The 23,493-nt window shown below is 47.2% G+C and overlaps 1 protein-coding gene across 1 annotated transcript in view; it reads left to right on the top strand.

The window, feature by feature from the left end:
• LOC107114252 (ephrin type-B receptor 5-like) overlaps positions 1–4,379 on the top strand; it is a 32,404-nt gene extending 28,025 nt beyond the window's left edge. The window contains exon 10 of the mRNA XM_015415694.1: positions 3,187–4,379. Coding sequence (XP_015271180.1) covers positions 3,187–3,295 — 109 coding nt within the window. The 3' untranslated portion in view covers positions 3,296–4,379. The remainder of the gene's footprint in view (positions 1–3,186) is intronic.
• The last annotated feature ends 19,114 nt before the right edge of the window (positions 4,380–23,493 follow it).

The following is a 23,493-nucleotide window of genomic DNA, read 5'->3' as shown; positions in this document are numbered from 1 at the left end:
TCGTGCCCAGTTCCTGAAAGCTACCAGTCTCCTTTTAAACCTGATGGGAATGTTCATTGAGCTGGAATCCGACCATCAGGGCCCTTGGAAACTTGACAGAGCAGATGGGAAGGGAGAGTAAAAAGCAGATAAATAGCTGGGGTTTTTTTTACTTCAGACAGGGTTTAACTGTCAGAAGGTTAGGGAACCTTTGACTAAGGAGGCTGTGCTAGGCTCAGAGTGTGTCTTCAGGGGACGCAGACGGGTAAAGGGTGGTGTCCAAGAGAGACTTACACTTGAGGATTCAGTCTTGTGTGTTAGCCCTTCAAGGCTGAGGGGAGCTGAAGTGTCAGACTGAAGTTCCATTTTTAAGCTCCCTGGAAATTCTGGTCTGGGAATCCAGACCTTCATCATTCTCTGTCACATAAAATGCATTGTTTGATACATAACTGTTTCATATGCCTTATGTCGAGAAGAAGCTGAGTTGCAGTTTACGTTTTCAAGACTCATTCATCATGCTTTAACCCTTTACAGTAAAAAAAATATTTTTTTTTAAAGAGTACTCTTTTTTACCTCAGGTTTTCTTTATGGTTTAGGGTGGACAAGGTATTTTCCTGATTAAAAACCAGAAACGGGGCCTAAAACAGCAGTGCATCTCAGCTGGACTGAGAGATGGCCTTGAAGAAAACTGGCACAGAATACCTCACATGTGATAGTTTTGATTCCTCTAGAATGCATTCGCTCATACTGAAAGGAAATGTATTTGATCAGTTTATTTGGGGTTGAGTTCACCCAGAGAAGGCTGAGGGTGGGAACAAATGAAATAATATCCACAGCATGCTACCTGAAGATCTGCCTTTTATATATATATACCCACATATCCCACGCAAGTAGGGTCTTCATGGGGAAATCTTATCTGCCACTTCAAGCTACTTGATAGAAGAGTGGGATCAAAGTGAAATAAGTAAAGTATGACGAGGTCTTTAAAAATATAAAAGTATTGTAACAGATAAAGAGTAAAGGCATTCTTGAGACTCCTTGCCTGAAAGATGAATTAAGTGATGTCTCAAAGACTTTCTTGGCAAACAGCACGGCATGGGGTAAAACCGTTTCTGGACAGCACTGCTTCGGACTTATTCCTTTCTTTATTATACTATTCCACCTTTCCTTGTGGTTCAAGGCCACTTACAGGAATAGTTAAAAACATTTCCAATTAAACCCAAATAAAATAACAACCCCCAAGGGGTTATGGGAATACCTGGTTCCACACAGGAAAACACATTTACACAGAGAAGTCAAGCTAGCGTAGAACGTGATGGGCTGCCTTAGCATGCAAGTTTTCTTTGTGTAGGAAGGGTTTTTTTTGTTTTGTTTTTAAAATGGATATTTCCCCCCAGTTACAGTATGAAACAGCATGTACCAGAAACAGTTCAATTTCGTGACACGTTGTAACTAGACAGTGCCATTGCTTTCTTCGTGGCCAGCATGAGGCAAAATCAGAGGGGACAGAATGTGTGCAAAGATCACAGATACCAGCGACTCTTCAGTCCAATCTGTTCAGTTCTCTTTCAGTTCCATTTCCTTCCAATTCTGACAGGCCAGGCAGGATCTACTCAAGAATAGGCTCTGGCCTCCCGCAGACAATCTGTGCAGAGTGTTTACTTGCCAGGAGTTAGCAAGTTGACTCAGCCATACTGAGAGGGGCAGCGAGAACTCCATTTCCCCCCTGAAGCTTAGAGTCTGTAGTAGAGGTGAAATCTCGGCAAGAGACACAGTGTGCCAAATGAAAGTGGGGCGGCCTTCCCGTTAACAGAACTGTATCTGATTAAGCAGCTGCCTTTAACTGGTTAAGTGATTTAAATGCATTTGCCTATTGCCAAATCATCAAGCAGTGCCCTTTTTGAGATACCAAAGGGTGAAGTAACCTACAGCTTCATAAAAGTTACCACTCATTTTCAGATGGAGAGGCATCCTTTCCTATTTTCATTTCTGACTTCCTGTTACAAAAACACAGCAGAACTGAAATAGTACACCCCCCCCAAAAAAAAATCCCTCATACAAATATGTCTTTGTATGTGTGTTTAAAGTGCCATTAAGTCACAGCCGACGTACGGCAACCCCAGCAAGGGGCTTTCAAGGCAAGTAAGAAGTAGAGGCAGTTTGCCCCTGCCTTCCTCTGCAGAGTCTTCCTTGGTGATCTCCCTTCCAATGACTGACCCTGCTTAGCTTCCAAGATCTGAGGAGATCAGGCGACACCATGCCACCTTCCCTTCCTAAGTATGCTTTTATGCCTCTCAGATTACTCTGACTGAATCAGTTAAAGCTTTAGCTTCTCGACTTGGGCAACTGAAATGAGTATCTAAATGGTCAGGCTGATTCTCTTGCCCTTTCTGGAGCCCTGCCCACCAAGAGCACCTCTGGTGTATACACCTCTCTGTGAACTTTTTCCTTACCGGTCCCTCTGGGCATTGTTTGCTTTCTGGCTCAGGGCAACCCATCGCTCCTCCTGTCCCGAGACCCTTCGTTTTCTTCTTCTTCTTAGATGAAATGGACTTTCTTCCTCCTTCACAATGATTTCCAATAGCCCATGGCTGACCCTTCCCCCTTGGTGGTGGAAAGTGCCTTCAAGTCACAGCCAAGTTATGGCAACCCCATAGAGTTTTCAAGGCAAGAGATGAACAGAGGTGGTTCTGCCATTGCCTCTACGTAGCAACCCGGACTTCCTTGGTGGTCTCCCATCCAAATACTAACCAGGGCGGATCCTGCTTAACTTCTGAGAGCCAAAGAGATAGGGCTAGCCATCCAGTTTGGTGTAGTGGTTAGAAACACAGACTCTGATCTGGGAGAACCGGGTTTGTTTCCAGACTCCTCCACATGCAGCTGCTGGTGGAACCTTGGGTAATCACGAGTTCTTTCAGAGGTGTTCTCTCACCAGCAGTTCTCAGAAGAGTTCTCTCAGCCCCACCTACCTCACAGGGTGTCTGTTGTGGGTAGAGGAAGGGAAAGGAGACTGTAAGCTGCTCTGAGACTCCTTGGGGTAGTGAAGGGCGGGGTATAAATCCAATCTCCTCCTCCTCATCGTCATCGTTCCCTTTTAGCAGCTAGAACGTTGGTGGCAGTCTCCTTGGCTCTGCCTGCCTTTGTATTGTCTGACAGGACAGGTGACAAAGACCCCACTGAAGCTCTTCCTCTTCCTGTTCCTTGCAGAGACATCCAGCGCATTGGCATCAGCCTGGTTGGTCACCAGAAGAAGATCCTCAACAGTATCCAGCTCATGCGGGTTCACCTCAATCAGCTCGAGCCTGTCGAGGTCTGACGCACGGAGCATCCTTCCAAACCTTTTAAAGGACCCGGAGATTAAACGAACCTTTTGTTCTAAAAGGGAACCGGGGCAGTAATTGCCCGAAATGCCAGGCACCCATGGGAGGGTGCACGAACTGTTACACTCTATCACGGAACGGAGCCCTTCGAGGCTTTGTGGATTTTTTTTTTCTTTTTTAAAAAAGAAAAATACGTCGAAACACTACCAAACCTGCAGCATTTAGACTTGGGTGGAATTGTACATTGGGGTGGGGTGGGAGTTATTACACAGGGTAGAGCCGGAAAGATAGCTTTGGAGATAGAAACCTACGTGCTGCCCCTTCCATGCCACTGTGTAGGTCCTGACCCCTTGCAGACATGTCTGTGGATCCGCAGGTAGGGCCGGGAGCCTCTCAAAGCGTCACCTGAGCAGCATCCGGCCAGACTGAGTTCAGAAGAAAGCTGACAGCCTGCGCTGACAAAAGAATCCTAGCCGGAGTTTTTCTTCCACGGTGGAATTTGGATGAAGGGGAGAAGTGAGTTGCCACCTTCGATTCAGCTGGTTGTGGGAGACCTTGGATTCCAAGCAGGGGACTTCAGGGGCTCAAAAGAACGCCAGAGTGGGAAGCAAACTGAGATGTGGATTAGGAAGGAAGGGGGCGCCACTTGGACTTGGTGCCTTAGGCACGGAAACATTGGGGATGGACACAGGTATTTTCTTGGTCTCACCATCAGGGCAGAGGGACGGTGGCCTCATAGGTATCAGGAAAGCGTACAAATACGCTGCCGTCAGTGGCTGCCATCAGGTCAGGTCAGTTGAGTTCGGAATGTGGTTTGGAAGGAGATTTCATGGATCTTGAACCCAAATCCCTGTGGGCGGGCAAGAGGGATGGAAAGCGTCTCATGGTGAATGACCACCAAGTCTGTTTTGAAAGCACCAGGATTACTTCTTTTGCAGTTTCCGACTGGCAATTCAGACCACAGGAAATGAAATAAAACATTTGATGGAGAAATCGGAGCGTGCACAAGGCTTTCTTAGAAAATCACACAGATCTCCGGGGTGTGTGTGTGTGACATGAATAGTGAGCTTCTGAAAGCTAAGAGACTGCAGGCTGTTTAATCCAAACTGGTTTACAAATAAAATTTGAGTATATTTTCAACTCTGAGAGATGATCCCCTTAGAATACCAGCGGTTTTGACAAGCCTCTGCATATCTCCTGAAACAGCATCGCTCTAGCAAGATGAGATTGATGCTGCAAGGCTTAAATTACATATCGCGTTCTTTGGATATTTTGGGTTGGAATTAAGAAAGTGTCTTGTGTGTTTTTTAAATGGTTGAAGCCAATTCTGTCAAGGCTTACCCTGTCCCCCACCTGCATACGGGACAAACACTCCTCAAAAGTCTCCTCAGAAGAGGAGTGCCCTCTGGTTTCCATTCTGTCCATGGCTGTGTGCACCTCGGAAGCTCCTGGGGAAGACACCCCCACACCGGCCATCCAGTAGGTTACTGTTCAGATTCACTTAGAACCAGCAGGCAGGGAAAGCCCTGAGTGGGCCTGTTCACCTTCTGCACTTCCAGAGTCTCCCGTGGGAATGGAGGCAGCAGAGGGCCAGAACCAAAGCCTGAAACAGCTGGAGGAGTGATCTTTGGTCATTCAGGCCCTCCCATTCTCCAGCCTCTCTCAGGAGGACAATGTCACTCTATAGATCTTTGCAGGATAAGGGACTTAGCCCTGGCCACGTGAAAGGGTGGGACTCTCAGTCCCCTATATAATCCTGCAGTGGAGCTCCAACTGTCGCTGGTTCAACATCTCCTTTTAACCTGCTTAGGTTTTACCTTCAAGAGTAGATGGTGATTCTACTCCAGCTTTCTAGGGCTTGCCTTTTTCCTATGAAGACCTCTGGTTTCTAGCTCCAGCTGTTGTTTGTAAAATGAAGGAAGAAATCTGTAGAAAAGACCAGGTCTGGTGTTGCCTTTGAGTTTAAGTCCCCTGTCTCCTTTTTGATTAGTGTCAGAAGAGGCAGCTTTTACAAGGTGTCAGGGTGGAGGTGCCCGCTCCATTAAAACCCTTTCTAATACCTTCTTCCCTGTTGGGAGCCGGTCTCCCATTCTCTATGTCCGCAATGCACCACACACGTGTGACATTAAATTAATTGAGGGGGACATTAACTAAGAGGACATTTACTGGAATCAGTTATGAACAGCAGTAAAGACCTGACCATGTTTACTCCCTCAACTTTTTATACGGCTGAGACTATCAAACGAACGAAGGGACCCAGTGACTTCAGGAAGGCCCCAAATATTTTATTCTCTTTATTGAATCCAAAGGTAGAGCTCTTTACCTAGTTTGAAAATGGTTCTGATAAAGCCAATATACACACACGAAAATCCAGTGATTTTCCACACACAGCATCACTGGTTGACAAATGCAAATCCCTTATTGGAGTCACAGCAGGGAAACGGTTAGTACAGTACACTCCTTGCTTAACAGACCAAGAAGATGGCTAGACAGGACTTTCCTCTGTCACAATTCCCCACCTATCCCACTGGTCTAGGATTTCCAGCCACCTCCCCCCCCCCCCCAAGCTGTAAGGTTTTAGGGGATAGAATCTGAGTAACTCAAGCCTGGGACAAAACCTGAGGGATAATGAGGTACACTGGCAGGAACAACAATGTTTGCTGAGCACTACTGAAGTAAAAATTAACCAGGACTTGTGAGATGTTTGGTAGAGGGCAAAAACATCAGCATACCCGACATTTTCTCAGAAAGGTTTAAAGCATTTAAATACAGTGTGTGTGTGTTTGTGTGTGTATGTAAGTGCCATCTGGTTAGTTCTGACTTAATACCGTACTCTGAGGCAATTTAGGTTAATATGAGATCCAGCAAATGCTGCTGACCTAATGTTCCATTTCAGATACCTGTCAGGGGAAACCTAAAGCAAAGGTCTGACATTGCCACTGTTCTTAAATTCACCCTGCTTTTAAAACTAGCCTTTCTCTCTCCCTCATAACTTCTACCCTCTAACTCAACCCTGACCAACTCTGACCACCCCATAAGCCCCCATTCCCATCAGGTCTTGACTTTTTTCCAGTCCAGAGCTGTTATTGTCTGGTTCAGAACACTGCTCCCACTGGCTTTTATGTTGTTTAAGTACATTTTTGATTTCTCATACACTGGACAAATGCAGTTTAAGCTGGAATGGCATATTTATTGTCCTTATGAGAGACATCAGCAACAGCCTCAGAAATCACTTTAAATCCTCCAGAATTCTGTCCCATGCACACTCCCTCCAAATTGTTAGGGATTTCCTGGGGGCTAACTACCACCCCACAGGATTTTTCTTTCATTTTTACCCCACTGTTCTAGGGTCCTAGCAGGTATACAAAAAGGTCTGAGGGGATAGAATTTGGGCCTCCTTAGATCATGTTGTTTCTCTACCTGTCGCATCAGTTTACCCCTTGGTTTACCCCCATGGACTGGGGGAGGCAATTTTAGATTAAGTTTACAAAAGCCAAGGGAAATACAACTCAGGAAGTAGATATCTTAAAAGGGAGAAACAATGTTTATTATCAACAATTCACTGTTGTTCATGCTCAGATCCTTCGAGACATCACAACTATGAACTATATTCAGTAGCTTCTCTCAGAGAAGAGGAAAGGGAAAGAAGGTTCTTGTCTTATGTGTGGGAATTCAAACATAATTAAGCTGGTCTGAAAAAACCAGGGCAGCACATGAGAAAATTGCATAAGGCATTCCTCACCAAGACCATTTCAATGTTCCCTCTAAGCTCCACAGTGCTGCGAGCAGAAATTTTACCTCATGAGTGAAAAAAGCTAGTAGCATTAAAGTTCCGAGCGAGTCTAAGTTTAGCTATCGCATAAATTAGGGTTTTTTTTAAAGATTGCTTCCATAACCTTCTAAAAATCTCAGAATAAACTCTTTTTAAATTATATTTGAACTATATTTTAAGAAAAATTTAAACATTATAAGAGAAAACAGAATCAAGTCAAATCTATGGGCCCCAGGAGGAGGTCTCTCCATCTTCCATTGTTTCCAATGGATGAGGAAAAAATGCCTTGTAAGCTGAAGCAGGAATCCCTGTGCTGGTTGTTAAAATGTTGTGTGCCCGCACCCCCTAGCACAGCTTAGAGGGAGTTCCTAGGTAAATCTTTGTCTCTCACCACCTAGCAATTCATACGGCCATTCGACTTCTAGCATGGATCTACTCAAGTGTCTTCGGAGTGTGGCCTGTACAGAACTTCTGCTCTGTGGATACAAGGATTTTTCAGAAAAGCTGTACTAGGCTTGCCAAGTTCCCCCGGGGGGCGGGGAAACCCCCACCCCAGAGGCCCATTCCCCGCTGCCAGCGGATCGGGCCCCAGGAGGAACCCCACCCCTGCGTGCGCGTCACCCGGAAGTGACGTGGCGACGCCGGGCACGCTGGGGGTGGGGCCACGGTCATCTGAGGGAAAACTATGGTTTTCTTTTTTGCCGGACGGGAGTCCCCCGCTCCGGAGGAATTTCCACTTGGCAACCCTAAGCTGTACATTCACAAGTGACATCCCAGATATGACCTGCTGCAGCAGGTTCACGAACAAAAGGACTTTTCTAAGTCAGAAATGACATCAATACTAGAGTAGGAATGCACATAAATAATGCTATGGTTAAGATCCCCCAAATGGTGTAAGGTAGTTTCAAAAGGAAGCCGTGTTGATTTGTAGTAGAACCGGGGGTCATTTCCTGCAGGAGCGCACAGGAGCAGAGCTCCGGCAGTAAAGAGCCCAGGGGGTGGGCACATGCATCATGCCCCACCCCCTGCTCCCAGAAGACCTCGGTCAGAGCAAGAAGCAGCCAGGTAAATTGCAGAGCCCCCCCGCCCCCTCGGTCCAAAGCAGTCCAGTGGCACCTTTAAGACCAAGTTTTATTCAGGTACAAGCTCTCCCTCCTCTGTGAGGACAGATCTGCACGTTCCTCCCCCCAATAGCTAGCAATCCAAAACAGCCCAGTGGAGCCTGAGCGGTGGGTGATGCCTTCTGACACACTTCCGGTGATGTCAGGGGGTGGCATATGCAAATGAGTTATGCTAATAAGCTCCTGCACCTCTTTTTCTACTAAATGACCCCTGGGTAGAACAGCTAGCTTTGAGTCCAGTAGCACCTTAGAGACCAACAGGACGGGGGGGGGGGGGTTATAGGTTTTCTACAGTCAACACTTCCTCTGTCAGATACAAATACTGCAAGTTATGAACAGAACAGCATCCCAAGAGTATTGGCACAAGAAGTAACAAGGGATCTCCGAGACTCATTGGAGAGGGGTTTGATACTGATCTACTACTGTGCTGCACATCCCCAGCATATGTGCAGCAGAGGGTAAGTTACAAAACAGTCCACAGAACGCTTGTGCATCTCTTGCAGAGTGTGGGTTTGAATGTATAGCTACTTTAGTGCCACTTGCAAAGAAGGAAAGAGGCCTTTTCAATTTTGAGCAGCAGCCCTTTCATGAAACTATTTTTAAACATTGACCCACACGGGCCCCAGACAGTGAATGCAGATGTTCTTTTCTATTTATTTAACAAGGTGCATGGACTTCCCCACCACCACCACCACTATGTATGCAAAAGTTTGCTGGGAGAGGGAGGGCCCCACACTCAGCAGCACTCCACTTGTATGTTTGTGGGGCTCAGGCTGTGGTCAGACTGGAGCCTTGGCATGATATGGCAGTGCCTCTAAGTGCTCCAATTTACATTGTTACGGGGAAGATCCAGCTGTGGCTTTCCCCCCCCCACACACACACTTGCTCCATGGTCGAGCGTCCACATTACTGTGGTGCCTCAACCTCAGAGCATGTTGTCTCTTTTAAAAATAAGGCTGGGCATGCACATAGGCGCTTAGGTGCACATAGCCAAGAACTTGAGGGGGGGAACTACTTGGAAATGGATCTGACTCCCCACCAGTGTTCCCTCTAAGCTGAGTTAGTGTGAGGTAGCTCACAGTTTTTTAAGCCTCCGTCTTACACATTTTTTCCTTAGCTCAGGGAGGATGGCTCCAGAGCAAACCAATTCATGCAGCAGCCAAATCGCCTGCTCACAACTTTAATGCCAGTAGCTCACAAGGTAGAATTTTTGCTCACAAGGCTCCACAGCTTAGAGGGAGCATTGCTCCCCACACTCCATCTGGCTCGCATGCATGACAGGGATGTTCAGACGTGGTAAAAGTGGCATGGAAGCGCGGGGTCAGCCAGAAATCACCAGAAATCCTCTGGTGGCTATTTATTCTGAATCCAATTCGCTGTACAACAGAGTGAGTACAACTGGGGGATGGCTGCCAGATGTGGCTGTGTGACCAAGCCCATTGAATCCATATGGGAAGAGCAACTATATCGAGTCAAACTGCCTGTCTGACCACAGCCTAATTTGTTTTTGTTCAGCAGGGATCGAGGACTGCCACAAGGTCTGTCCGTCTAAGGACTAGCTAGATAAACTTGATGGTCTGAATGGTGCACATTAGCAGTTGCCAGCCCCCATTTTTAAACATAAGAGATGCCAACGTTGGATCAGGCCAAAGGCCTATCCAGTCCAACACTCTGTATCACACAGTGGCCAGAAATACCAGTGCCATCAGGAGGTCCACCAGTGGGGCCAGGACATTAGAAGCCCTCCCACTGTTGACCCCCCCAGCACCAAGATGACAGTGCATCACTTGCCCCAGAGTCCCTATCTATACCTTGTGGCTAATAGCCACTGATGGACCTCTGCTCCATATGCTTATCTAATTCCCTTTTGAAGGCGTCCATGCTTGCAGCCGCCACCACTTCCTGTGGCAGTGAATTCCATGTGTGAATCACTCTTTGGGTGAAGAAGGACTTCCTTTTATCCATTCTAACCCGACCGCTCAGCAATTTCATGGCGTGCCCACGAGTTCTTGTATTGTGAGAAAGGGAGAGAAGTACCTCTTTCTCTACCTGCTCTTTCCCATGCATAATCTTATAAACTTCAATCATGTCACCCCTCAGTCATCGTTTCTCCAAGCTAAAGAGCCCTAAGCGCCTTAACCTTTCCTCATAGGGAAAGCGTTCCAACCCTTTTATCATTTATCAGAATCAGTGCTTTGGTGCTGGAGGTTGCAACACGTAATGCACCAGAGTGGAGCTCCCCAAACATTTTGAGCATGTGGGCACCTTTGGAATTCTGACACAGGGTGGTGGGTGCAACCCCAAAATGGCTGCTAGGGGAGGCGGAGTCCTATGCTCACCCGGAGGAAGTCCAAGTGCAGCGAAGAAGAGGGGTAGTTTAAAAAAAATAACACTGAGAAAGAAGAGTGGGAGACAAAATAAAATCAACATTGGTGGCAGCTGCAACTGAAGCAACATTATTTTCATCTGCACCGCCAATCAGACCTCTAAAGGCCTATCAGAAGCTGAACGGGGCAAGGGCCCCACCTGCCTCCACCCACTCTCTGGAAACACTTGGTGGGCACCAGGTAAGCTGCTGGCGGGCACTACGGCACCCATAGACGCCACACGGGGGGCTCCTCCACTAGACAGAATCAGCCACTATTTAAAAGCAAATGAAATGCTAAAGTTTGAAGGTACCAAATGTGACTCAATATGACATTTTGCACATACAGCATGTCTTGTAAAAATAGTCTTTGAGCCAGGTTTCGATCTCAGGTCCACATTAACTTAGGACCAAAGTTCCTCTGGATCCTGTTCTTCCATCTTCTAAAGCCAACATTTCCTCTAGGGGGAACTGACTACTGTAATCAGTTGCAGGGCTATTTTTGGGCAGGAACGCACAGGAACAGAGTTCCGGCTGGCTTCAGAGTTAGCCACGCCCACTACAGCCAAAACTTCTGCGTGTGTGTGGCTACAGAGGGAAGGCCTGGAGAGCGACCCCCCCCCCCCGGCGACTCTGAGGCAGGCGGGCCAGGAAGAGCCCTGGAAGGATTGGGGAGGCATTTAAATGCCTCTCCGTGCTTCTTCAGCCTGTCCAAGGGCCGGCTTGCCCGGGCTCCCTGCAGCCATGGGTGCCTGGGCAAGCCAAGGGAAGGCAGTTTAAAGGGGGGGCTTGCCCGGGCTCCCCACAGCTGTGGGGTGCCTGGGCAAGCCAAGGGAGGCATGGAGGTGTGGTCTAACATGCTAATGAGCTGCACTGTCAGGGTATGGCTTAATATGCTAATAGGTTTCTGCTGTTGGGTGTGGCCTATTATGCTAATGAGTTCCTGCTGGGCTTTTCCTACAAAAAAGGCCCTGATCAGTTGTAATTCTGAAAGATCTCCAGATCCCACCAGGAGGCTGGTAACCCCAGGGCAGGCCTACTCCCAGACATTCCATGTTCTTCCATGTGCATTTTTGAGTGCTATAGGGAAATAGAAAGAGGAGCTGAAAACTGAAGAACTGCAATGCAGACTGAACAAAATCTGAGTCCAGTGGCACCTTTAAGACCAACAAAGTTTTATTCAAGGTATAAGCTTTTGTGTGCAAGCATTCTTCCTCAGATACAGTGTGCATTAAACTTTGTTGGTCATAAAGGTGCCACCGGACTCAAACTTTGCTCTGCCGCTTCAGACCAACATGGGCTACCCCAACTGAATCTCTCTGCAATGTACACTGACAGCATAAAATTAAAAAGTCTCCCCAAAGGGCGTTGTAGGGACAAAATGGACATAGTTTTACCAATGAGCGCTAACAACTAGCGGAATCATGGCAGCATACACAATATGGATAGCAGAGAAATATGTCAGCATCCTGGGATTTCCCAGTTTTGAAGTTGTTTTCTATACTTGTACAACAAATGTTTTGGAGGCAGGTAGACCTCAAAGTTGTGAGTTCGTAGGCAGACCCATCACTCTGTCTTCTGGCCCTAATCAGGGCTGGGGCTGAGTCACTGCAAACAGTCATTATCCTCTTTATGCATCAAAATTCTTTTCAAAGCCTGGGTGTGCCGGGGCCTATCAACATCTCTGGGCCTGGGTGTATCTAATGACTGATGGATTGAATCATGTATGCCTTGCTGATTGATTCTTGTATGCAAAGTATTCCTCTTTCTGCTCCTTTATCTTTTATCTCCTCCTACAAAAGACTCTGCATCCTCTGTCCCAGAGTCATTTATTGTCTTGCCTACAAAGGCTGTAAGAGATGCCTTGGTCTTTAGAGCACACCAAGATTTTTTTTGCTGTTGCTTCTGAACCTGTGGTGCTGTGGTGGTGGCTCAAGTGATTAAGTCGCTGAACTGCAGGCTGTGGAAGGTCGGTAGTTCAGCAGTTCGAAACCCGAGTGTGCTGCATGACAGAGTGAACTCCCATCTCTAGTTCCAGCTCCTGCCAACCTAGCAGTTCGAAAGCAAGAAATTGCAAGTAGATAAATAGGAACCACTTCAGTGGGAAGGTAACAGCGTTCCGTGTGCCGTGGTGTTTAGTCATGCCGGCCACATGACCACGGAAATGTCTTCGGACAGCGCTGGCTCTTCGGCTTTGAAACGGAGATGAGCACCGCAACCCTAGAGTTGGAGTTGACTGGCTTTCGAGCAAGGGAACCTTTACCTTTACCTTTTTACTGAACCATTAGCCTGATAATAGTGTGGAGGTCCTGTTCTGGCTTGGATTCAACAGAAACTGTCTCATGGTCTATGCATTAATTCATGACTCATCAGGGCGCTTTCACACATGCCAAATAATGCTGTCAATCCACTTCAGCAACAGCTTGCAAGTGGATTTTGCCATTTTGCACAGCAAAATCCAGTTGCAAAGTGCATTGAGAGTGGATTGGAAGTGGACTGAAAGTGTGTTATTTAGTATGCACGAAATAGTGTAGATTCTCCATGTTGCAGCAGCAACTGAACAGCTGCACGATCAGTTGTGCAGTGAATTCCCACTGTACTCCAGCCGCCCTGCAGCTTCCCCTCCCCAGTTCTCCTTCTGACTTCCACAGCATCTCCTTGCAACAGGAAGGAGTCCAACCGCATGCCTAGCTAGGGTTGCCAACCTCCAGGTTGCAGCTGGAGGTCTCCTGGGATTACAACTGATCTCCGGGCAACAGAGATAAACTCATCTGAAGAAAACAACTACCCTGGAGGGTGGACTCTATGGCACTAGACCCTACTGAAGTCCCTCCTCTCCCCAAACCCTCCCTTCCTCAGGCTCCACCCCTAAAATCTGCAGGTATTTCCCACTCCAGAGCTGGCGATCCTTGGTGCTGCTCGGAAAACCTTACGTGCAGCAAAGACCAGGGCTCTAGTCGGGGGGGAGCTCTCAGGTACGGAGCTCCGGAAGAGAACCTCTAGGGGGTGGGGCGGTCACGTGGTGAAGCCCCGCCCCCTTCTTTACCCCGCCCTCTGCTTCGATCCTCATTCCGTTTGGGAATGAGGATGAAGCAGGAGGGTAAGTAGCCGGGCCTTCTGACACACTTCCGGTGATGTCAGGGGGTGTGGCCTTCTGTCACTTCCAGTGATGTCAGGGGGCGTGGCATATGCAAATAAGTTATGCTAATGAGTTATGCTAATGAGCTCCGGCAGCTCTTTTTCTACAACAAGACCCCTGGCAAAGACTATTTGTCCTACCTGGTGTGAGGTGGTCCAGTTCCCAGAGGACACTGTACGGCTGGAGCAGAGAAGAGTGCAGGGGGGGCAAAGTTAAAACAGCCCAGACCAAGCCTGGAATTGACTGTGCTTCTTGCAGCCTGCTAGCTGCCCTCCACAGCAGCAGCAGCTGTTGGCAGTTCTTGGGGACTGGCATTAAGGGCAACTCGAATGATAAAAGGGTTGGAACACTTTCCCTATGAGGAAAGGTTAAGGCGCTTAGGGCTCTTTAGCTTGGAGAAACGACGACTGAGGGGTGACATGATTGAGGTTTATGAGATTATGCATGGGAGAGAGCAGGTAAAGAAAGAGGTACTTTTCTCCCTTTCTCACAATACAAGAACTCGTGGGCACTCCATGAAATTGCTGAGCGGTCGGGTTAGAACGGATAAAAGGAAGTCCTTCTTCACCCAAAGAGTGATTCACACATGGAATTCACTGCCACAGGAGGTGGTGGTGGCTACAAGCATGGACGGCTTCAAAAGGGAATTAGATAAGCATATGGAGCAGAGGTCCATCAGTGGCTATTCGCCACAAGGTATAGATAGGGACTCTGGGGCAAGTGATGCTCTGTCGTCTTGGTGCTTGGGGGGGGGCAACAATGGGAGGGCTTCTAATGTCCTGGCCCCACTGGTGGACCTCCTGATGGCACCTGGTATTTCTGGCCACTGCGTGATACAGAGTGTTGGACTGGATGGGCCTTTGGCCTGATCCAACATTGGCCTCTCTTATGTTCTCTTATGTTCTTATGTTCCTAAGAAGGGGGCGCCCAGTACTAGGGATGCCGTCTTCCAGATGAGACCTGTGGATCCCCTGGTTTTACAGCTCCTCTCCAGACTACAGAGATCAGTTCCCCAGGAGAAAATGAATGCCTCGGAGGGTGGACTCTGTGGCATTGCCCCCCACGGAGGTCCCTGTCCCCCCCCAGGCTCCTCCCTCAAATCTCCAGACGGTTCTCCGCCTGGATCTGGCAATCCCGTGCCCTACCAATGGCCAGGGGAGACCTGGCAGCCCTATGCACCAGCTGTGCTGCACAGGAATGCAATATCCATCATTGCTATATTGTGCGAATTAGGCAATGCATAGATTTTTCCATGCAGGGACGCAACCCTCAGTAGTGTGAATGAAAGCTATATCTGCACAAGGGGGGGGGGGAAGCCTGTCCATTGCCCAGTGCAAAAGATACAGCAATTACACATATTGTGGCAGCAAAACATGTGGCAGGCCAGCTCCTGAAATGCAATCGAACATCCGCAGAGGGCTAAGCTCCCTCACGGGAAGTCTAATGGCAGCTGCTAAAACTTTTGACTCCTCTGCTATCGTGCAGCATAGCGATAGATTTTCCCAGGAGACAGGACTGGGTTTGTAGCAAGGTGAGGCAACATCACACCTTCGGAATTACAGGACCAAGGAGAGGAAGCAGAGTCCACCAGGTGTGGCTGAGTTTCTTGGGGGAAGCATTAGCAATCCCTGACCAGAGGTCAGCGGAGGTCAGCCATGTGGCTGGGTCTGATTCAGCTGCTGCCTCACCCCCGTTACTTCTAGCTTTGCACTGCTGAGATGAAGGCGAGGGCCATGATTCTCAGTCACGTGACCAGGGCTATTTTTGGGCAGAAATGCACAGGAACGGAGTTCCAGCTGGCTCCCAAGTTGGCCACGCCCAACAGGAACTCATTAGCATAATAGGCCACACCCAACAGCAGAAACTCATTCGGATTGGCTACAATTAGGGGTGTGTGGCCTAACATGCAAAAAGCCCTGGGTTTTGACAACAAACAAGGTAAAGAGAATAAGAAGCAAAAGGTGGGTGTGGCTGGATGACCACACTTCTGGTAACATGGGGGTGTGGCCTAATATGCCAATGAGCTGTGCTTTCAGGGGTGTGGCCTAATATGCTAATGAGTTCCTGCTGTTGGGTATGGCCTATTATGCTAATGAGTTCCGGCTGGGCTTTTTCTACAAAAAAAGCCCTGCACGTGACCATTTGTGACTTTGCCATTATAGAAAACTGCTACATTTGCAATGCACCAGTCAAACAATTGTTATTGTATAACGAGTATCATGACTAGTACAAGCAGCATCAATTTGTATGCAGATGAGATATTGCTGTCATCAGGTTTTTTCCAAAGAGCTGAGGGACCCGAGAGTGCTCTTGTGCATCTCAGGTGATCTCAAGTGTTGCCCGCGGCTGCTTTACAATTCCAGGTGCATCCAGCTCTTTCCCCTTGCTGCGGGAGCCCAAAAGATTTCCTCTGTGAACAGTTTTCTGTGTTTTATCTCTTGGCACCCTGTTCCGTTTCTTCTTGAAAAGGAAAAGTGGTCTTGATGTGATCACACTTCATAAATACAGCCCTACTTCTTTTTAAACATTTTTTTTTTGAGGGTGGGTTAGGGCACGGATATGCATGGATACATCAAATAAAACATTACACAAAGACAATCTCAATGCAAATAGTCAAGTATGATAACATCAGTATCGCTTCTTGTTGCGTTTTATCCTGGGGCGGAGGCACGTTTTGTAATGCAGAGGAGGGGAAGGAGCTGAAAGTCGGCACACCCGGTTCCCTGACCAAAATCCTGAAATGAATAAACAAATAAATAAACCCATGGAGAATTCCTCATACATCAGTTCCTTAGGAAACCATACTAAGTATTTTGGAACTTCATCTAGCGAGCAGGTGCAGAGAAACTGAGGAAGTTCCTTAGTTGTAAACCCAGGGCCATAGCCAACCGTGGGTCACATGGGGCGGCGCCCCCTATCAAATCCAGTGTGCCCCCATTCCACTCCCTCCTTTAAATTCAGTTAATTGCAAATGTGTTAATTTTACTATTTCCTCACACTGCATCACCATTGAAGCATGGAGATCATTCTTGATTGATTGACCTTGGTAAGTATAAAGGCAAAGGTAAAGGTTTCCCTTGCTCAAAAGCCAGTCGAATCCAACTCTAGGGGGTGGTGCTCATCTCTGTTTCCAAGCTGAAGAGCCAGCGCTGTCCGAAGACTTCTCCATGGTCATGTGACTGGCATGACTAAGTGCCGAGGTGCATGGAATGCTGTTACCTGTCCACCGAAGCGGTACCTATTTATCTACTTGCAATGGTAAGTATAGTGGCAATTTATTTAAGGGATTCTAATGATGGTGGTGGTGAACACTGTGAGGGATTGACTGAGCTGCCCTTATGTCACTGAAGGGTCTCTAGCTGCCATTATACCAGATGATGATGAGGTGAAGGTTATTCGATAAATGCTACCTGCACAGAACAGGCATGGTATTCTCAGATTTTTGGGATCTGTGCAGTATCTGTCAAAGTATATTCCATCGGAGGCAGAGCTCACTGCACCTTTAAGACATTTGTTGAAAAAGAATACGGTTAAACAGCATTTGTGTCAGGCACCCATATGTCAATATTTTGATATTGCAAAACCAGTAGTGGTGCAGGTGGATGCATCAAAAGATGGCCCTGGAGTATGTTTGCTTCAGGAGAACAGGCCAGTGTCCTATGCCTTGAGGTCACTTAGTTCATCAGAGCAGAATTGTGCTCAGATAGAGAAGGAATTGCTTGCTGTATTGTATGCAATGAGAAAATTCCACCAGTATGTATTTGGTAAGGTTGTTTTAGTTCAGACTGATCATAAACCATTGAAAGTGATTTTTAAAAACCCAACAGGTGGTGCTCCTGCTTGTGTGCAGCGTATGCTCCTACAGCTTCAGAGATACCATCTTAATGTAGTGTATACCCCAGGGAAGTATATGCATCTTGCTGATACATTATCACGGGCAACTGTGGACCCTCCCGTAAGTGATGAAGAATCCGTAGAAGGTCAGAGAGTGGTGTATGAACTGAGTACAATAGCTATGCATTCAGAAGGAGCAGCTACTGTACAGGAAGCTACAAGTCAATATTGTCATCTTCAGGTGGTAGTAACCAGGGCTATCTTTGGGCAGGAACGCACAGGAACGGAGTTCCGTCTGGCTCCCAAGTTGGCCACACCCAGCAGGAACTCATTAACATAACAGGCCACACCCAACAGCAGAAACTCATTAGGACTGGCTACACTGGGGTGTCTGGCCTAACATGCAAAGGGTTCCTACTACAAAAAAAGCCCTGGGTTTTGACAACAAGGTAAACAAAATAAGAAGCAAAAGGTGGGTGTGGCTGGATGACCACACTTCTGGCAACATGGGGGTGTGGCCTAATATGTTAATGTGATATCAGGGGTGTGGCCTAATATGCTAATGAGTTTCTGCTGTTGGGTGTGGCCTATTATGCTAATGAGTTCCTGCTGGGCCTTTGTACAAAAAAAGCCCTGGTAGTAAACCTTGTAAGGCAAGGATGGCCACAGTATTTGAGAGATGTTCCTCTTGTTGCAAAGCCATTTTGGTCAGTGAAGGATTCTTTACCCTGCGAGGATGGTATCCTGTATGTGGGAGAAAGGGTAGTTATTCCCCTGACACAAAGGTGAAATATGCTTTCTCAACTTCATGGTTCGCATCAGGGTATGCAGAGAATTAAAGCCAGGGCAAGGTATGTGTAATGATATTGAAATGGTTGTTGGAAATTGTTCTCTGTGTGTGTGTAATTTGCGCCAAAAAATCAAAAGGAGCCACTTATACCATGGGAGATTCCGGAACTACCATGGGGAAAGGTGGGTGTAGATATTTTCAAATATGGTTCCTCCCCATTCCTTCTCATGGTAGATTACTTTCCAAAGTATCCAGAAGTAGTGAGTTTGCCTGATAAGACTGCAAGAACTCTGACTGATAAACTGAACGCTGTGTTTGCTCACCCTGGCATTCCTAAGATGGCTGTGAGTTATAATGGGCCTTTTGCTAGTCGAGCGTGTCAGCAGTTTGCTCATGATGGGGGTTTGAACAATGTCTTAGTAGCCAAGGGTACCCACAGTCAAATGGAATGGTTGAAAGAGCAATTCGCTCCATAAAACAGCTTACTAAAAAGGCAGAAGATATGCAGAGGGACCCATGTTTGGCATTGCTGGAATATTGTAACACACTTGTTACTGGAACGTGGTATTCACCAGCTCAGATGCTGATGGGTAGAATGTTAAGAAGCCTGTAAGTACTAGTTTATTGTGACCTAAAATACCCATTGGGGTTCGAGAAGATCTTCAGAGAGTTCAGAATAGGCAAAAATATTTTTGTGATTGTACAGCAAAAACCCTTAAGCCTTTACAACAAGGAGACTTCATATGGATAGAGTCCAATGAAGGTTGGCTCCCTGCGGCTGTAACAGAAAAGTGTGACCAGCCCTGTATGTATTGACTGGATATATTTATTGCCATAATAGATGCAGGTTAAAGTGTCAGCATGGGGTGTCTGGAAATAGTGATTCTATGGACATTGGGCAGGATGTGCCTATTATTAAAGATCCTGATATGCAATGTGGGGAGACTTATTATATATCAAGTGGGAATATGGAAGACATAAAACAGGATAACAATGTGCTTGATGAGACATGTTTTGCAGGCTGAAGAACGGCATCCCAGGTATGTAACATCTCATGAAAGACTTGTTTTTTCACCAGAAAGATATATACCTTGATGATTGTATTCAGGGCTTTTTTTGTAGAAAAAGCCCAGCAGGAACTCATTAGCATAATAGGCCACACCCAACAGCAGAAACTCATTAGCATATTAGACCACAGCCCTGGCAGCACAGCTCATTAGCATATTAGGCCACACACCCATGTTACCAGAAGTGTGGTCATCCAGCCACGCCCACCTTTTGCTTCTTATTCTGTTGACCTTGTTTGTGGTCAAAGTCCAGGGCTTTTTTTGTAGCAGGAACTCCTTTGCATGTTAGGCCACACACCCCTAATGTAGCCAATTCTAATGCGTTTCTGATGTTGGGTGTGGCCTATTATGCTAATGAGTTCCTGCTGGGCGTGGCCAACTTGGGAGCCAGCCGGAACTCCGTTCCTGTGCGTTCCTGCCCAAAAATAGCCCTGACTGTATTATTTCTATAATATCTGTTTTTTATTATTAAGTTTTAATCTATTTTTGCATGCATGTATGTATTCTTCCCTTTTTTGCAGACGGGAGATGAGATGTAATGTCCCTTTAATAGGAGCAGTCCCCCAGCACAGGTGTAAAGTATTTATTACCTTAGTGTTTTACTGGCAGCCAGTTGTTGGCTTGGCTCGGCCTGATTTTTGAATGTAGCCTTCTTTGTGGAGGCATCTTGAGATGCTAATAAACTAAACTGTTTGCTCTGTTCCACTGGATCTTACCTGAGTATTCCCGACGCCTTCATCAGATATAAGACATTACATCAGCAATGGTACATAAGTAAAATAAATACATGAAACATGTTTCAGTATACTGAAGACTACGTTCATGACCTCGTCTGCGTCCCACATAAGCAAATAAACATTTTGTTCAGTCTTCCCGTGTAATTATCAATCACATTTCCCCAGGGGTCATTTCATAGAAAAAGAGCTAGGGGAACTCATTAGCATAACTCATTAGCATATGCCACACACCCTGACATCACCGAAAGTGTGTCATAAGGCCACGCCCCCTGACATCACCGGATGTGTGTCATAAGGCCACACACCCCGCCCCCAACGGTCCTGGCTGCCGCTGCCAGCCTTGCAGCTCCACTGCCGAGCCCCATGAGGGGCCCGGCGGTGGACCTGCGGCGGGAGTGCAAGGAAGCCCTGCAAAGGTCCTCCCCGGGCCCAGGCAGGCAGGGGTGGGAAGAGGTGGGAAGGAAGCAACTTACCCTCCCTCTTCTCCTGCCTCCTGGCTGAATGAGGGCCGGAAGCGGGGTGGCCAGAAGCAGGGGGCGGGGCTTCGTCATGTGCCCCGCCCCCGTACCTCACCCGGGGAAACTGCAATCCCCCGCGATCCCCCCCGAAATGACCTCTGCTTTTCCCTAAATCTTTCATAAATGCAATTTGTGCATCTTCCCAGACAAAAGCACTTCACTTCAAGCAGTGGTTAACATCAAACAAGAGGAAATTACACCCTTCATCAAAAAGTATAGTCCTCCTGTATCAAAAAATACCTTCCTGAACAATTCTGTTTGACGTAAGTTTCCAAATGATAGGAATGTTGGAGCCCTCCAAACCTCTTCTGCCAGGTCATTCCATGAGGTGGGGATCACTATGGAGAAGGTGCATGTTTGGGCAGCTGTTGATTGTGCCCGAATATAGGGTGGAACCTGCAGAAGGCCCTGCTGAGATAAGCGAAGTTGTTGTGGCAGGACATAAGTGGAGAGGTGGTCTTGCAGATATAAGGGTACAAGGCCTTGAAGGGCTTTATATGCGATAGTGAATCCCTTGAACTGAGCTCGGTAATGGATCAGCAGCCAATGGATCGACTGCCAAATGGGTGTAACAAGCATGGTCCACCTAGCACCCCATACTAACCTGGCTGCAACATTCTGCACCAGCTGGAGTCTCCAAGTTAATTTCTGGAGGAGACCTACATTACAGTGGCATAGTCTCAATGTTACCATGGCATGGTGTTAGCCAAATGGCTCTGTTTCTTAATAACAGATTGGGAAATTATGATATTAATAAGCAATTGGCATAACTATAGGCTCAGACCTGTGTAGACTGGAGTTAGAATTCCCAAGAACCCAGGAAAAGACACAGAGATTGGGTGGCTAAAATAATGATTTCTTTACTAAATATTCTCAAGCATACAAACAGTGATCGAACATTCACACAAACACACAATACTTAACTAAGAAAACAGAGGTGATAGCTTATAGAGGGGTGATACAACCTGTCCAGACGTTCAGGGTTCCATGGAGATGAGTTTATGGCCTAAACCCAAAGGGTTTAGGGGTGGACTGCCAGTTGGCATCAGGGCAGAAGCACACGGTCTGAGACCATGTGCTTGCAGGAATATAAACATTGAAAGACAATGCAGACCAATGAGCGGCCCTGGGGGCTGGTCTCAGGCGAGAACAATAGATTACCTGGGCCAATGATGAGTCCCAGGGGTGCATGGCATCAGGATGGGCGAGGCCTGGATGTGACCAATGAAGTTCCAGAGAGGCAGAGTCAGGCTTAAGAAAAGCCTTAATTAGATCAGCCAGGTGCTGGGTGGCCAGTTGAATTAGTTTTCTGACCACTAATTGTCCTGCCAGGGTGTTTCCCAAGTATAGTTTCCCAAAAAGGTTCCCAAGTATAGACAAAAGGTGGGAGATGGGTCCCTGATTAGTGTCAGGAGGGATCGTTAATTATTTGAAGGCTTGATCGGTTTATCCTAGTATCTTGAGGGATGGAGCCAGGAAGGACAAAGAATTCACACATAGACATGAGATGACACACAAAAAGCGCTGGGTGAGGTTCCGGAGACAGGGCTATTTGCCAGGTGGCCTCTGAATAGCTTTTAGAAATGTAGATACTTCATCTGGTGGAACCTACTGTTATTCCATAAGCATATCTCTGCTGGGTGGAGGGGGAAGACTGGGAGTTTGCTGTGAGGTTGCCTGGCTGTCACCTGAATATGAAATCCCTTTTTGCAGAGTACTTGCAGCCTGACTCTGTGGTTCAAGCTGAGAGTGCTTGACTTTTGGGGACTTTGGTTCAGGTTAGAAAGTGGCTAGCCAAGAGTAAAAGGCTGTGCCTCTGGCAACAATGGATCCAGGTGGCCAGATTGGCTGAGCCACTCAGTCTCTTTGCCCAGATCGGGCATAGGGTTGGGAACTGGCGGGAGACAGAGGGAAGTGGGTACTTATTGCAGGGAGATCTCCGTCACTCCACGATGATGTCACTTCTGGTGCGACCTGGCATTGCACCGGGGCAATGCTCTACCCCTTGCCCCCAAACACTATGGAGTTTCTGAGTAAGTGCTAGAGTGTTGCCCCAGTGATGTCATTTGCATGGCAACAAAGATACCCCCCCCCCATTTTGCCAGCCTGCTACCCCACCGACCAGATGAGTGTTGGTGGGCATTAGGAACAATTATCTGGAGTTTGCCCACCATTAGTGACAGCAGCCATGAAATTAAAAGACGCCTGTTCCTTGGGTGAAAGCGATGGCGAACCTAAACAGCATGATGAAAAGTAGAGACATCAACCTGCCAACAAAAGTCCGCAAGAGAGTACCAGAAAAACATCTACTTCTGCTTCATTGACTATGCTAAAGCCTTTGACTGTGTGGATCACAACAAACTATGGCAGGTCCTTAAAGAGATGGAAGTACCAGACCACCTCACATGTCTCTTGAGAAACCTGTATAAGGGTCAAGAAGCAACAGTTAGAACCGGATATGGAACAACTGATTGGTTTAGCATAGGAAAAGGAGTACGACAAGGATGTATATTGTCACCTTGCTTATTTAATATATATGCGGAGTACATCATGTGAAATGCTGGCCTGGATGAATCACAAGCGGGAATTAAGATTGCTTGGAAAAAGATCAACAACCTCAGATATGCAGATGATACCACACTAATGGCAGGAAGTGAAGAGGACCTAAAGAGCTTCTTGCTCGGAGTGAAAGAGGAGAGCAAAAAAGTGGGCTTGAAGCTCAACATCAAAAAAACTAAGATCATGGCATCCGGCCCCATCACTCCTTGGCAAATAGAAGGGGAAGTCGTAGAAGTGGTGACAGACTTCACATTCCTGGGTTTCCAGATCACTGCAGACTGTGACAGCAGCC

Source organism: Gekko japonicus, unplaced genomic scaffold (genome assembly GCF_001447785.1).
Source record: "Gekko japonicus isolate JY-2015 unplaced genomic scaffold, Gekko_japonicus_V1.1 scaffold3937, whole genome shotgun sequence".
In the NCBI taxonomy this organism is placed as follows: domain Eukaryota; kingdom Metazoa; phylum Chordata; class Lepidosauria; order Squamata; family Gekkonidae; genus Gekko; species Gekko japonicus.
Note: the sequence above shows the minus strand (reverse complement) of the source record. Positions and strands in the feature narration are given on the sequence as shown.